The 16,059-nt window shown below is 40.6% G+C and overlaps 1 protein-coding gene across 4 annotated transcripts in view; it reads left to right on the top strand.

Annotated features, from left to right (window-relative positions):
- The window catches only part of LOC148348037 (phospholipase D1-like), a 50,007-nt gene that overhangs the window by 17,894 nt on the left and 16,054 nt on the right, over positions 1 to 16,059 (top strand). Inside the window, exons 3-15 of one of the 4 annotated variants that reach the window (XM_088322790.1) lie at positions 1,618 to 1,881; positions 8,644 to 8,805; positions 8,891 to 9,051; positions 10,782 to 10,924; positions 10,999 to 11,107; positions 12,090 to 12,155; positions 12,223 to 12,281; positions 12,356 to 12,448; positions 12,807 to 12,959; positions 14,343 to 14,492; positions 14,680 to 14,763; positions 14,916 to 14,997; positions 15,060 to 15,170. In XM_088322790.1, coding sequence (XP_088178916.1) covers positions 8,676 to 8,805; positions 8,891 to 9,051; positions 10,782 to 10,924; positions 10,999 to 11,107; positions 12,090 to 12,155; positions 12,223 to 12,281; positions 12,356 to 12,448; positions 12,807 to 12,959; positions 14,343 to 14,492; positions 14,680 to 14,763; positions 14,916 to 14,997; positions 15,060 to 15,170 — 1,341 coding nt within the window. In that variant the 5' untranslated portion in view covers positions 1,618 to 1,881; positions 8,644 to 8,675. Of the gene's footprint in view, positions 1 to 1,617; positions 1,882 to 4,261; positions 4,427 to 8,643; positions 8,806 to 8,890; positions 9,052 to 10,781; positions 10,925 to 10,998; positions 11,108 to 12,089; positions 12,156 to 12,222; positions 12,282 to 12,355; positions 12,449 to 12,806; positions 12,960 to 14,342; positions 14,493 to 14,679; positions 14,764 to 14,915; positions 14,998 to 15,059; positions 15,171 to 16,059 lie in introns of those variants that run through there. The other 3 variants (XM_088322791.1, XM_088322792.1, XM_088322788.1) reach the window with 3 other exon arrangements.

Raw genomic sequence — 16,059 nt, forward strand, 5'->3', positions numbered from 1 at the left:
CGAATGTTGAAGAGGATCTACAGAGCAGAGGAAGGCCGCGACTGACGTGGATGGATGGTGATATGAGTCCACTGCAGGAAAGAGGTCTAAATATAATGGAAGCTAGAGCTCTTGTTGGTGATAGAAAGGAGTGGAGAGGTGTTGTGAAAGGATAGTCGGATTGTGGACGTGTTCTTAAGGATGGGCTGGGCACCAGTATGATGCGGCAGGGGTAAACCAGTGAAAGCTGTCGGGCCCTGCTGTTGAACAAAAGAATGTGTTGTGTCACCCTGACCCGAGTGACATGACCGCTTTCTGGTGTACCATTTCATCTGGAGGGACGAAAGCATGACCAACTTAGGTGCAGAGGTGCCTAACTTGTTTGGGTGTTTGGGCAATTGGGTTGGCCATGGTCCCAAAATTTTTGTGTGTGTGTTTTTTTTTTTTTTTTGCTTTTTTTTTCCCTTTTATTTTCTTGGTTATTGTGTGTGTTTGTCTTGCTGTCGGTCACCCCTCTTGAGGGATATGACCAAGATAGATAGATAGATAGATAGATAGATAGTTTTTAGTTCAGTTGGACTGATAAGGGGATGCTCGATGGATACTAAAGATGGCATTTTCTGATACAATTATTTATCGATTATGTCAGCATATATTAGCGCGACCTAATTTAAGACTTTAGTTGTATTTAAGGTATGTTTTCAATGCCATTATTTTAGTTAAATATAGGTGATTATCAATGACAATGGATATATTTAGAAAACCCATTTTTTGAAAGTATCTAATATATAACATAATCTTTTGAAGTTCCAAATGAAATTATGTGGAGGGAGAATATTTTGCATGAAATATTGCTTTTGCAATTGTAATCTAAAGATTAGAACTAATACAAATTGAAAAAATAAGTAAATCTTGTTGCATAAATATTACTTTAAAATTCATGTGAATAGTAAACTTCAAGAAAATAAAATACAACAATAATATTCGTTTGAAATTAGAAATAATTCTTAATAGGAACATTAAAATAATCGCTTCAATATTTTTTTTATTTTTATATCAGAGAGTTTAAGGAAAATTAATTTTGTATAGCTCTCTTAATTTTTATTTTTTGATATAAACCCATCTCTAAAGCAGTGATATAATAAAAAAAATGTCCCCAGCATGTGATGTGGAATGTCAACAATGAGTCAATGTAGAATGCCCTTCCAGTTCTTCCTGTTTGATCGAGTGCATGCGTGTCGACCTGAAACTAATTGTGTTTCTTTTTACTCAATTCAACCGTGCACACATACACACACACAAAATTTGTCACTGGAGTTGCTTGAATGCAGTGCTTTTAATTAGAGTTTACCAAGCCCCCTCCTCTTAAAAAGAAATCCTAAAGTTGCCCGAAGTCGAACGCGCCAGAGCGCCCTTGACAGGTCTGCCTGCCTTAATATTTGAGAACGAATGCTTTTATGACACTGAGCAGTCTTTCAAAATGTATCTTATTTTTTTCTTCCTGTCTAGGGTGGCCATTTTGTGTTGCATGACCCCCTTTATAACATATGAGTGAAATAATCTGGAAAAAGTAAGCCCCCAAAAATGCTTTTTTCCTCTCTCTCTCTCTCTTCTCTCTCTCTTCTCTCTCTCACACAGGTAGAATGCCCACAATCCTATGCTGGCCTCTGATTGGCTGTCGGGCAGCCTCCCTGCCATTTTGAAGAACCAATAGCGCCTGGTTCTTGTTGCCCAGTTGGGTTTCTTTCCCTCGAGAGCCGCTATACTCTGCGTGCTGCCCTTCTATAGCGTGTAAGTGCGAGTGAGTCTGTTCACATGTAGCCACAATTTTGCAATACAAATAAGAGGGGCCTTAAGGAGTTGAGAATGAGGATGCTCTTCTTTCTGCCATTATCGACTCAGGTCAGTGGATTCCAATGTGTGAGTGATGGTGCATTGAGGCTGATGATGATGATGATAATGGTTTATGAGCAGAAGGTTGTGTGTGTGTGTGTGTGCGTCTTTGTGTCCAATTAACGTGAGTGCGAGAGCGGTCAAGGCTGTCTGGACAGTGTTTTATTCTTGAAAGTAAGACAACAAAATTTAGGCAAAGGAAAGAGTGGTTCTTGGCAAGTTCATTGGTGTCAATTGAGTCCACGGTTTACCACCGAACATTGCGTTTAAAAAGAGACATTGTGTATTATTTAGCGCCTCTTTGTGGTAAAGAAACTTTCATTCATGAAAAAAGAGAAATATTGACTCAAGTAATAGGCTAAAACACAGCTGCTGTCCGGAATTCGAAAATGTGTTTATATATGCTGCCATCTACTTGCTTTACGTCATGATCGCAGTGCATGCATCAAGTATGTGCATTTCTTAGACCTTCTCGAATAAACTCTTCTTTTTTCATCTTTTTTATATGTATGTATATGTATATGTATATGTATATGTATATATAATAATAATAATAATAATAATTTCCTTGTATTGTCATTCTGTGTAACAATGTACACAGAACGAAATGTCGATTGCATCTGACCCGATGCAGCCGCAGCCAAGAGAGGGCGCCGCCGACCACTTTTTAAGTCTTAGGAATGACTCGGCCGGGGCGCGAACCCGAACCTCCCAGTCTCAAAGCGGGCGCCTTACCATATGTATATGTATATGTATATATGTATATATATGTATATGTATATATATGTATATATATGTATATATATGTATATGTATATATATGTATATATATGTATATATATATATGTATATGTATGTATATATATATGTATATGTATGTATATATATGTATATGTGTATATATATGTGTATATATATGTATATATGTATGTGTATATATATATGTATATATATATATATATATGTATATCTATGTATATGTATGTATGTATGTATATATATATGTATATATATATATATATATATATATATATATATGTATATCTATGTATATGTATGTATGTATATCTATGTATATATATATATATATATTATATATTTTATATATATTATACTGCATATATACATATCTTCAAAGAACTACGTTGTTATTTTTTTTTTTTTTTTAGTTTTTATCCTGATAGTCTTTTTTCTTACCTAGGAGTATTTTGTCTAAACTTTTTGGATATTTTCACAATGCTTTTATCAATGACAATTAAGACTATTCCATTCTATACTTTCCTGCTTCCTAATGTGTTCCATGTCCCAAACACCTGATAAAAGAAAGATAAAAGCTGTAGGTGCAGTGGTAAAAATTATTAAAGGCTTTTTGAACACAGTTGAATATTGTTTACACATACTTAATAGAGAAAATACTCAATTTCAACTCTTTAGTGAAACCTCAAATGACGCACGCCACCTTCAACTATCACATAAAGGGGCATTTTGTAGAATACTCAAAGGTCGGAAAATTTGTATTTATTTTACACAACATGAGGCTCACATAGAACTGAGCTGACAACATTGTTCGCCTTCTTACTGCTAAAGATATCCCAAACAGAAAACTTGCAAAAGGCTGGGAATTTTTTTGAAAGGAAATCATGTAGTTTGGTCACTTCAGTCTCCAAAGGTTGTATTATTTCTTGTGCTTTATAGCACTTGTTTCTGTCTGCACTACCCAATAATAGTGACGTCTAGTGGTCAAATATTACAGCGTCCCTTCCAAGAGCACATCAAATAGTAAACAAATCCAACAAGGAAGTGTTTTTCCACTCCACACTGCGATAAAATGAAAACTAAGTAAAAACCTTGCATTTGCTTCAGCTCCCGCAGTTTGTTTCTACTATTTTTTTCTGAATAGCATGGCTAAACTATTAGCCAAGTTTACTCAAAATGTAAATGACACAATATTTGACACCCAATCTAATTAACTAATCAAGTACATTATGTAACCACAAGGAGAGTCCCAAATTGTCAGTGTTAGACTGAGCTCGCTAGCTATCTAGCTACAGACTGTGAACAAGCCATTGAGTCCCACAGCGAGTCAGCTTGAGCCCAACCACAGCGTTAATAGTGGCCATATTGGTACTTTCTCTCTAATTCCTTCCCTGCCACTGATGATTAAGAATATTTAATATATGTTTTGAAGGACAGGCGGTGACTGAAATATTTTTTTTAAAATGAACAGCAAACTAAAAAAATGAACACAGCAGTTTTTAAGATTAATGTAGATTGCTTCTGTTTATAATTACTATTGTACAGCACTTAATCACAAGAACCCTCAAAGGATGTGTTTGTAACTTCAAAATATTCTATTTGATGACACCATCTTCTTGTCAGGTCCAGAAAGGAGACACGACCCACTTGCGTTGCGTTTGTCACAAGTTTTGTTAGAAGAAAAGGAAAGGGTTGCGCCCATGATCCGGGGATTGCTGGACGCGGGAAGCAGGTCGCTCTGAACGCAGAAGTGGATCTTCCGTGGTGAACGATGGCGGTGACGGGAACGGAACAACGGGTCAGTAGCCGAGACAGGAGAGCAAAAACGTGGACGGGGTCGGAAGTGAGTCGTAAACCAGGAAAGGAGAGTAGACGTGGTCGAGGACAAAAGAGGACGAAAGCCGGGACGGGAGAGTAGACATGGTCAGGATAAAAAACGGGTCGAAGCCGGGGGACAGACAGGAGCAAAACACAGGTCAGGGTCGAAAAGGGCTTGCCTAGTGCTAACTGAGGTTCGCAGACGGACTGACAAAAGGGGACAGATAGGAGAGGGTATAAATAGGGACACGGAGCCAATCAGAGTCCGAGGCAGTTGGGGCCAAAGGAGCGGGCACAGGTGATGCAAATCGGTAATCATGACACTTGTAGCTGAAATTATCATTGCAGCTTCTGTCAAGCTCCTTTTCTTGCGCCTGCAAGTACGTGACATTTTTAAATGCGCTCTAATAAACTCTTCTGTATTTTATCTTTTTGGGGTTTGTGTAGGCATTTGGACTGTATTTTTCTCACTTTCACCGTTTTCATCCTAGAATATGAATAAACCGCCAGCTTGTGCGTGAAATCACTTTCCTTTCCCCCACCGCCCCTCCTACTTTTATCTAGCTTAATGCGTTCTGTGGCCAGAACACAGTGGGTAAAAGTTGTCAAGTAAATTAATATTTGTATAACCGGTAAGCAGATAAGTGCAGTGGAAAAAAAATATCGAGGCTGTTTGAACTCAGTCAGGCTTTGTGGACACATGCTTACAGATAAAAACATCTACTTTCAACATTTCAAGTACACCTCTGACTATGCAACCCACCTTTAAAGGCATTATAAAAGAGCCTTTTTTTCCCAATTAGGCACAAAACATTTAGTGTTTGTCCCCCCAATCATGCAGATATGTACCATGGAACTCCAGATATTAATTTTCAAAGTAGACAGTTTAAAATCATACAGTATCTACTAGAGCTGTGACGTCACCGGATGACATCGAGAAACAAAACAAACGGTGAGTCTCGTAGAAAAACAAACAGCGATTGCAGTAATCCGCGAATGCATAGCGCTCATTTCAGCTTGAAGGAATTGGAATTTTGCTAACCGTGTCGCTGGGGGGACTTCTGACTGTTTTGTCCGAGTTGATGATCAAAGGGAAAGTTTACCTGGCGGCGTGTTCCTTTTATAATTTCGGCTCATTATAGCTATGTGATTGTGACTTTTCCTCTCCTGTTTTTGCCTCATGTCTTGCCATTAATATAATTTGTCCAAATAGCTCCCCATGAGCGTGCAAAAGGCAAGCTAGCCAACCTGCCGTGATCATTGCTTTTTCTCCTGGCTGGGTTCGTGTTTGTTGCCGTGGTAGTGTATTGTTGTTGGCTTGCAGATATCCTGGCTGCTTACCGCATGTTTTCAGTCAGCCAGACTTCTGTTCTTTTCCCCCGATCGGTCCCGGTTTGTCCTCTATGGCAGCCGGCTTGCCTGCCGTGTCTAGGCTGGTTTAGCGCAGTTAGCTCTCCGTGTTAATTTTGCTAGTTTGCCCCATTTTGGCTGCTTGCCATTTGTTCTACCATTGCTGCACCCACCTGTGACACAATGCCGAGGCATCCTCCACAAAAACTACCCGCTAGCTTAAAACACTAAAAAAACATTCTACTAGTTAACAACTAGTAAAGACTAGTTGTCCTGTGGTGAGGGGCCCTCTCCCCCTGGGAGGTGTGAGAATTCTCCCACCGTGGTCCGCTGCGTGTCGTAAGAGGCAAATAAAGTGGAGGGAGCGAGGGGACTGGGGATCCTCTCCTCTCTATCTCTACTCCCTAAGAGACAGCAAGGCAAAGAAAGGGGGCGGGAGACCGAAATGTCTCGCAAACCCTAGTTATAGGATCACTAAATGTGAGAGGATGTGGAAGTAAAGCGACTGAGTGGAAGAAAGAGGAGATCGGAAGGATGACAACTAAAAGGATGGTTGATCTGTTAGCCTTGAGTGAAACAAAGATGAAAGGAAAGGGTAAATTACAGGTATGTATGGTAGAAAGTCTGGAGTTACGGGTGGACATACTAGAGAAGGAGTGGCTGTGCTTGTGAGTGAGAAAGCAAAGGAAAAACTGGTGGAGTAGAAAGAGATATCTTCCAGATTGATGTGGGTGAGGTTCAAGTGGGGTGTATAAGTATGAATGTTTGTAAGTGCATATGGACCTGGTTCAGAAAGAAGTACTCAGGAGAGAGAGGAGTTCTGGATGGATTTGTCCGAATGTGTGGCAAGTGCGAAAGATGGATGGAAAGTGTTAATACTAGGTGACCTGATTGCTAGAATGAGTGATGGAACGGTTGAAAATGTGATTGAGAGATATGGAGTACCAGGAAGAAATGAGAGTGGGAAGAAATTGAGTTATGTGTGGAAAATGAGTTGGTGATTGCAAATACATTGTTTAAAAAGAGGCACATGAATAAGAGAACATCCCTGCCAAATGGTAATTGCGGCGACCGAGCCAGGGCTTCCATCTGGGAAATTAAACGTGTGTGCGTGTGTATGTGTTGTGTAATACGACACAAAGTGAAGGAAAGTGGTAGTGAAATAAATGAAAGGGGGAATGTGCCTGGGTTGGATGGTTGTACTGCTGAATGCTTGAAAAAAGGTGGCACGGCTGTGATTGACTCGTTAGTACGCCTGTTGAATGTATGCTTTTTAAGTGGTGTGGTTCCTGTTGATTGGTGTAGTGCATATGTGTTGCCATTATATAAGGGTAAAGGTGATAAGTATGAATGTAGCAATTTGAGAGGTATCAGTTTGTTGTCTGTGCTGGCTGCAGTTGGTGTAATTGAGTGCAAAGTATTGCTCAGAGTGAATCAAGGAAGCAAGGTTTTGGGTGCTCTGAGGAGAGTTATGAGCAACAAGAGTATGAGTATGGGTGTTAAGAGGGGACTTTATGAGAGTCTGATTGTGCCGACTGTGTTGTATGGTGCAGAGACTTGGAGCCTGAATGCAGATTTGAGAAGGAAATTAAATGTTTATCAGATGAAGTGTGTGTTAGGAGTGACAAGATTGAATAGATTGAAAAAAAAAAATTGTGAGAGACAGAACTGGAGTAGATTGATAGATAGATAGATAGTTTATTCATCCCCGCAGGGAAATTCACATTTCCAGCAGCATCCCTTCACTGAAAGCAATACAATAATAAAGCATAAGTAGTAGTGGAACTGAGCAAGAGTGTGGATAAGAGAGTACTCGGTAGGTTTGGACACATGGAGAGGATGGGTGAGGAACGTATGTTGAAGAGGATATACAGAGCAGAAGTAAATGGAAGGAGACCAAGAGGAAGGCCGCGATTGACGTGGATTGATGGTGTTATGAGTGCAGGAAAGAGGTCTAAGTATAGTGGAATCTAGGGCTCTTGTTGGTGATAGGAATGAGTAGAGAGGTGTTGTAAAAGGATAGTGGGATGTTTAGACGTGTTCTAAGGAATGGGCAGGGCACCAGTATGATGTGGCAGGGGTAAACCAGTGAAAGTTGTCGGGGCGTGCTGTTGAACAGAAGATTGTGTTGTGTCACCCTGACCCGAGTGACGTGGCCGCTTTCTTGTTTCCCGTTTCATCTGGGGGGACGAAAGCATGACCAACTTGGGTGCCGAGGTGCTTAACTTGTTTGGGTGTTTGGACATTTGGGTTGGCCATGGTCCAAAAATGTTTGTTTGTGTTTTTTGCTACTTTTTCCGCTTTTTTATTTTCTCTATTTTTGTATGTGTTTTTTCTTGCTGTCGGTCACCCCTCTCGAGGGATATGACCAGGGTAGATAGATAGATAGATAGATAAATAACATGTAAAACAATAATGAACTGCTTTCTAGGGTGCTGGTGTGCTTCACATGTCGTCAGGGAGCAGGAAATCAAAGACGAGACAAACTGTCTTCAAAATGCATTATCTCGGAAAAAATATTGGAATATACGAATGACATATATATACATATTATCCCAAAACCCTGTTCTATTTTCTCACATTTTGTATGTTTAGGAATTTGGGAATCCCCTTCGGTGTAAAATGGAGGATTGATTTCAATATCTGCCAATGGCATTGACTATATAACAGATATTTGACATCTATACCCGTCATCGTCAGTGAATGAGTCAATTCATTATTTATTTCTGTGTGTAACGAATACTGTAGTGCTACCAGTTTGCACCCTTTTCACCCCATAAAAACCCGAAATTATACATAGCGAGAGATTAATATCATGCTTTTCTTTGCTCGTTACCGGTTTCCCAGGTGAGCCTGGGGCTCCAAGCAGAGCGGTAGCCATGTTGGGTCAAACGCAGCCGACCTCCAGCACGCTGCAACTGGTGGCCAGCGACATGAGCAACATCATGGAGACGCTGGATGCCCGTGAGCTGGACACAGGCGAGAGCGTCAGTTTCTCTCTGCAGCCGGGTAAATTTTGCCAGATATAAATTGTTCAGTGCCATTGACTGCTTTAGCCGTCATACCTCCATTTTCCACTCAAACGTATTTACAGGGGACGGGTTGCCATTCCTGGCGGTGTACAACACTGTGAGCTTCAAGGACTGCAAGACTGCTTTCTTGTCCTGCCCCATCATGGCCAATATCCTGGAGGTGGAACGCTTCACATCAGCCCAGGACCGCTTCAACGTCAGCCAGCAAAGGAGCGTTAGCAAAGTACGTTGCCGGGCTGGCGCTCGATTCACAATGGCCTGCTTCACACTGCAGAGCTTAATTCTCAATTCTGTTTTTTTGGGGGGGGGGGAAATCATGTGTTTTTGTGAGATTGTTCACATTTTCTACCAAACGCGACTTATAAGTGATCTATTGTGTGAAGGACACAAGTGTCCCGCATGCGCAGAAGAGTACCCATGACGTCACACTCAATGCGCTCAGTCATGGATGCTTACAGCAGAGTATATCCAGCAATTTGAAAGTTATTGTGCTACTGGAGGCAGTGCATGTGCAAGTTTATCCATCTAAAATTCTATTCCATATGTAAATATAATTTAATCCATCCAATCAATGCTTCTTAATTATTTTCTGTCATGCCCCTTCCTCTCAGAAGAAGAAATCTGCTCTCGAGAAGTCGGTCTCCTTATCCAGGTCGTATCTATACCTCAAACTCAATGCTCAACTCTTTGCTATCTGCTCAGTTGAGATGTTAGATAGAAACAAAACCCTGCCAATGAGAGCGCCACTTGATACCTATTGTATTGGAAGTGCTATTGCACTTGATTCTTTGGAAAGTCAAACAGTAGAAAAAGGCCCCGAGGTCAAATGAGCCTGCGGGGTCCGCCCCACTACTTGAAAACCACTGGTCTAACCTATCTAATCTATATTTATATACATTTGTGTGTGTGTGCTTGTGCGTGCGTGTGTTTGGGTCCATGTATACGTATGTGACTAGTGGGCTCAGAGATGGCTCTACAGATTTCGTGAAAATTTACATAGTTGTACTTTAGGGCTCTCGGAGTGTTTTAGCTAGGTTTTGTGTCAATGCACCCCAAATAGATACCAAAAAAATTGATAAATGTGGCCTGGCATGGCCACCCATTCTACTTGAAGGCTGTGGTTTGCTGAGACATATGTGTTACAAATGGCCTATGGACCGTGCCGGTGCGTGTATAGTGGTCACTTATTTGTGTCACTTCTTTCACAGCAGAGTGGGAATCTGTACCTTATGCAAGCTGTTACCGGCCCACAGAGAGTAAGAGTGCCGGGCAGGGGGAGTTGTCTCTTTTTAAGGAAGTGGCACGTTTGGCTCGGGTCACTAACAACCCCAACAACCTCGCCCAAGGAGAATGCCTGCCATCGCTGGGCCATTCTGAATGTCATTTTAAAAATGACATTAAGAAGAAAAAAATGGACTATGGCGTTTAGTGGGGCAGTTGCAGTTATGTCTGTCCAGAGATATGTGTGGGTGCAGAGTTGTTGTCGGGAGTGGTGGTATAATGATGTGAGCGGCTTCATTGACTAAGACTTCATTTGTAATTTCCAATGACAAGTAGAACATTTCTGTGCCATGTGAGTGCCTGTCCTTAACACTCTCACGGCAAGAAACATTTTAACAGAGTTGTCCCCCAAATATTAATGAAATCTAAAACCCTACTTGCCCTTTATTAAATGTTTTTATCTGCCATCGTTGTTGATTTCTCCCCTTCCTTCTGTCTGGTTGAACGCAGAATAATGATATGTGTCGCCAATTGATGACGTGGAAGGCCCATGAATGCGTCTTGATCGCTCACACAGATTTAGGACCATATATGAAAGTAGTCTGGGTCTTGTGTAAAAAAAATGGGATATTTGCCGTTCAGACCGACTTCAACAGATACACGTCGCGTTCGTGCAATTAAATCAGATGTCCCTGCAGTGTGAACCTAGCCAATGACTATTTGCTGTTCCAGTCCATGCCGGCCGTCTATAAGATCGAGATGAGACACGGTAACTTCACTTGGCTGGTGAAGAAGAAGGAGAAGAACTTCCAGGATCTCCACAGAGACTTGAAGACATACAAAGCCATGCTCCACCTACCATTGCCCACTCGCAGGTGGGAATCCACAAGGATTGGGAAATTGACTCTCAGAGACAGAGCTGTTATGTCTTTTAAATTTTGATTCACAGTCACACTATCAGGAGGCAGACGGCTTCGGGGGAGGGCAGGGAAATCCCCAACCTACCCAGGGGAGGTGGAGATGAACTGGTCAGGGAGGAGCAAGTGTCCAGTCGCAGGGTGTGTTTGCATTAAATCTGACGGCGTAAAGAGTAGTCAATCAAACAATATATACTTTGCTAGCCCTACACTAACATATAATAAGAAACGCTCTATGGGAGCTATTAAAAATTAAACTGCTAGTAGAAAACTTATGCTAATATATATATTTTTAAAATATTCTATCAGCTTAAGCAGGAATAAAACCATAATTTTATTTTTTGCAATCCAATTTTGAAACAATAGATTTAAATTACAATTTGTATTTGTTTACATTTATTATTTATTCAAAATGAAAGTTGATAGATTAATATTAAAATACTGTTTTGTTTTGAACTTTATTTTTATACAAACTAGTACAACTAGCCAGCTATCAAGCTAGCTAGCTAATCAATAACACATAACGAGAAACGTTATATTGAAGCTATAAGAAATTAGCAATAAATTGGAAAACTAATGCTAATATTTTTTTGCCTTTTTTGAAATTCTATCTGCCCAACTAGTAACAAAATAAGAATGAATTTAATTTTTAAAATGTTGAAATTATTTTCTGATTTAAATATTTTTATATTTATTATTGTAGTATGTATTTAAATAATTAATAATAATTGACCAATTAATTGAAAAATTATTTTATTTTTATATTACAGAGTAGCTATCAAGCTAGCTAACTAATACGCTAAGACATAATGATAAACACCTTATTAGCATGCTAGTGGAAAAATTATGCTAATATTCTTTTTCCTGTTGTATGACATTTAATCAGCCTGGCTAGTAACAAAACTCTTTTTATTTTTAGGCAAGATTAGTTGTAATAGATTTTGGTGTTAAAATTACTATTTATATATTTACATGTATTTATTACTTTATGCACTCAAATAATAAATAATAATCGACAGACTAACTGAATATTAAAATAATTTTTGCTCTCCTAGCTAGAAAAGCTGACCAGTTATCGAGCTAGCTACCTAAAGTTTAGGTTCCTCTGTTGTTATTTTTTTAGAAACAACTGGAAGATTATCTCAATAAACTCCTCAAGATGCCGACGTACCGCAACTATCACGGCATGGTAAGTGTCTTAATGCAGAAATCTAGGCCGGTAGAACCAGTTCAACCCTCTGACTTTCTGCCATCAGATGGAATTCATTGATGTGAGCCAGCTGTCATTCATTGGGGACCTGGGTCCAAAAGGATTGTAAGGGACCTGAACGCCCCCTTGAACATTTTTGACATATTTTAGACAGGCGTCTGCTGTTCTTGTGCTCACAGAGAAGGGATGGTTCATAAGCGATCCGGTGGCCATCGGATCCCCGGACTCAACTGCTGTGGCCAGAGCAAGATGTGTTACCGCTGGTCCAAACGGTCAGTACACCGCATATCGCTAAGACACAGGAGACGAATACTTTGTTAGTGTAAAAATCTAAGCAATTTACACATTATCTCGTAATAATCTGCAGCATTTCTTTTAAGAATAGCCTATCGTTAGCATAAAAATGTGTTCACAACCCCAGTTCGGATATTTTAAATGTATATTGGACAATTTTCTGGTAGTCATGAGAATGTATCTTTACTCTAAATAAGAAAATTCACAATTGATCAGAAAAAGAATTGTATTCTTCGTTGTTTCTGTTTGTATACGACATTATTAACACTTCCCCCTGTTGGTCGTAATGAGCTTAGGGCGATATTTGAGCGTCATCATCTTTGTCTTACGTGATAGATGGCTAGTAGTGAAGGATTCGTTTCTGCTGTACATGAAACCTGACTCGGGCGTCATTTCCTTCGTGATGCTATTCGACAAGGAGTTCAGCGTCAAAATGGACTCCAAAGACACAGAGACACAGCATGGCGTGCGTGTGGACAGCCTTTCCAGGTAAACACACACATTATAAAAAGTCACTAAAGTATCCAATACAGACCATAATGGAGTTTTTTAAGTTCCATGGTACTTGTAACCTCCTTGCTCGAACGTGTATGATGAGTTAGTGGAGTAGTTCAGAGTCTCTTTGACAGTATTTGCCCTGATATTGTTAAATGTAAATGGTCTGCATTTATATAGTGCTTTTCGAGGCAATAAAGACCTCCCAAAGCTTTTTCCTTTTTTACACAAACTACCTAACCGATAGCAGCGTCAGCCATGCAAGGCAACAATATGCTCATCGGGGGCATTAGATTCAGTGTTTTGCCCAAGGACACATCGACATATAACACGGAGGATCGAACCTGTGACCTTTCGATCACAAGCCAAGCATTTTACCTCCTGAGCTACTGCTGCCTAGTATAGGCCAAACAAGTTAATATGGTGGCCTGCACTAAGAGCTTAAGGTGTTTCAGGTGAAAATGCCAATACTCTTTTTGTGTCTTTAGGGCTAGGTTCACACTGCAGGGAAATCAGATTTTTTTGCATGGATGCAACATGTATCCGATCTGTTAAAGTCCATCTGAACAGCACAGTTTTTCTCACCGGACCCAGGCCATTTTAATATGTGGTCTTTAATCCAATAAATGGTCTTTCAGAATGCAACTTGTGTGAATGGCTGAGGCACATTCATGCGACCTGCATGTCATTGAGGGGCGGGATGAAGTGTAGAACTCAACAACCATGGCGGATGAATACACAGAGAGCATTCAATGGAGGGAAGTGATCTTTTGAATTTAATTCCAAATTTGACGGGACAACTCTGTTCAGCCTCTGGTAGCACAAAAGATTTAAAATTTCGAGATACGCTGCGTTGTTAGCATCAATGAGAACTTCTGCACACGATAAATGCATTACGTGTGATGTCCTCATCTGAGCATGCGGGACACTTGTCGTGGTAACACACGAGATGGGCAGAAGTCACAGGAAATTGTAAACAAGTTGCATCACAAAAACACAAGAATTCACCCCCAAAAAATCGTAATCGAGCATTAAGCTTTGCAATGTGAACCTAGCCTAGAAAGACATTTTAGTGCACGGGTAAATTACTGCAGCACAAGGACCAAAAAGGCTAGTTACATGCACTAGTATCCTCTATATACAGAAAGTGCGACAGTTGCTAGGACAGAATATTGTTCACTAGTATGCACTTTTTTCCTTTCACTTAGGACAATTCAGTGCACTAAAAATTAACTTTCATGCACTACTATCTCAACTACTATATATATTCAATCCACTGGTATCACTAGTATCAACGGTTTGTTCAAAACACTAACACAGCTTTCCTGTGGCATAACGAGTATCAAGCCAATAGAGCGCCTCCATCGTCTACCACAGGTGCCTGGTGTTAAAGTGTAGCAGCTACCGAAACGCACGCTGGTGGGGGCAGGCCATTGAGGGCTTTGTGCATGACCATGGCGCAGCCTTTCTCACCGACCACCGCTTTGGCTCCTTCGCCCGACAGGAGGAGAACATCCCTGCCAAATGGTAATTGCGGCGACCGAGCCAGGGCTTCCATCTGGGAAATTAAACGTGTGTGCGTGTGTATGTGTTGTGTAATACGACACAAAGTGAAAGAAAGTGAGCCTCTCTTGCCTCGCAGGTGGGCAACACTGTACAGTGTGCGAACATTAACAAGTGTGCATGGACGCTATTTTTTGTGTGTGTTTTTCAGGTACATAAACGGTAAGACGTACATGGAAGATGTTGCCAATGCTCTCGAGGCAGCTAAAGAAGAAATCTTCATCACAGACTGGTGGTGAGTTCAAGTCTGTGTGTTTGTGTGTGAGTGTGCTGAGCGCCTAAGTTCACTTAGTGGTCACCACTAGTGGAACATTGGTGTTGAAGCAGATCAGTTACTGTCTGAGTTTACGGCACCTACACAACTCCTCACTTTGTATTTCATGTCAGGTTGAGTCCTGAGATCTTCCTCAAAAGGCCCATCGTGGAGGGCAATCGCTGGCGTTTGGATCATGTGCTACGGCGGAAAGCTGTGAGTGTGTTGTGTGTCAATTTCCAATGTGACTTTGGTGAATTATGACCTTTTGCTAACAGCTACAAGGAGTACACATCTACGTCATGCTCTACAAGGAAGTGGAGCTGGCGCTGGGCATCAACTCTGGGTACAGCAAACAGACATTACGCCACCTTCACCCCAACATCAAGGTGTGTGGGTTGTGTGCGTGTGTATATACAGTGCAGTGAAAAAGTGTCACAAAGGTTTCAGCTTATCAAACGAATTTTAATTTCACATAGAGACAACCCAAGGAAATTCTGTCATGAAATGTTAAAACCATTAATCAAGGTACAAAAAATCATAACCTATCTGGCCCAATGTAAAAAAGAAATTGCACCCCCTTGTTAAATTACAAAGTAACTGTGACTCGCCACAGTTTTGGGAAAGCTGAGTTCAATTCCAAAGGCCAAAATTAATTGGCACCACTTCGAATCAAGACATTACTTAGATTGAAGCTGTTAGACAAAGAGAAGTTGGCTACAAATCTTAAGAACATCATTTACATGCCACAATCCAAAGAAATTCCAGAAGAAATTGGAAAGAAAAGATGGAAATCTATCAGTCCAGAAAAGGTCACTAATTTCCAAGGTTGTAGGGCTTTAGTGAACCACTGTCAGTGCCATTCTCCACAAATGGAGAAAACAGTGGCAAACCTTCTCAGAAGTTGATGACTAAGATTATTCCAAGAGTGCGGCAACAGCTCATCCAGTAGGTTACAAACAAACCTAAAAAAAAAACTGCAGGCTTCGTTTGCCTCAGTTAAGGCCAGTGTTCATGTCCTTACTTTGAGAAAGACACTGCCCAAAAATGGCATCCATGGGAGAGTTCTCAGGCGAAAACTACTGCTGTCACAAAAGAACTCAAAAAGTCTTAATTTGCCAAAATTATCTTGATTAACCTCAGGACTTTTGGAGAAACATTCTGTGGTGTAATGAGTCAAAAATGTTACTTTTTGGAAGGAGTGCACACCTTTACATCTGGTGTAAAAATGGTACAGTATTTGAAGAAAAGTACATGATGCCAACAGTTAAAGCATAG

The sequence above is a fragment of the Urocampus carinirostris genome, chromosome 18 (assembly GCF_059441175.1).
Source record: "Urocampus carinirostris isolate Australia breed hairy pipefish chromosome 18, RoL_Ucar_1.0, whole genome shotgun sequence".
Lineage (NCBI taxonomy): Eukaryota > Metazoa > Chordata > Actinopteri > Syngnathiformes > Syngnathidae > Urocampus > Urocampus carinirostris.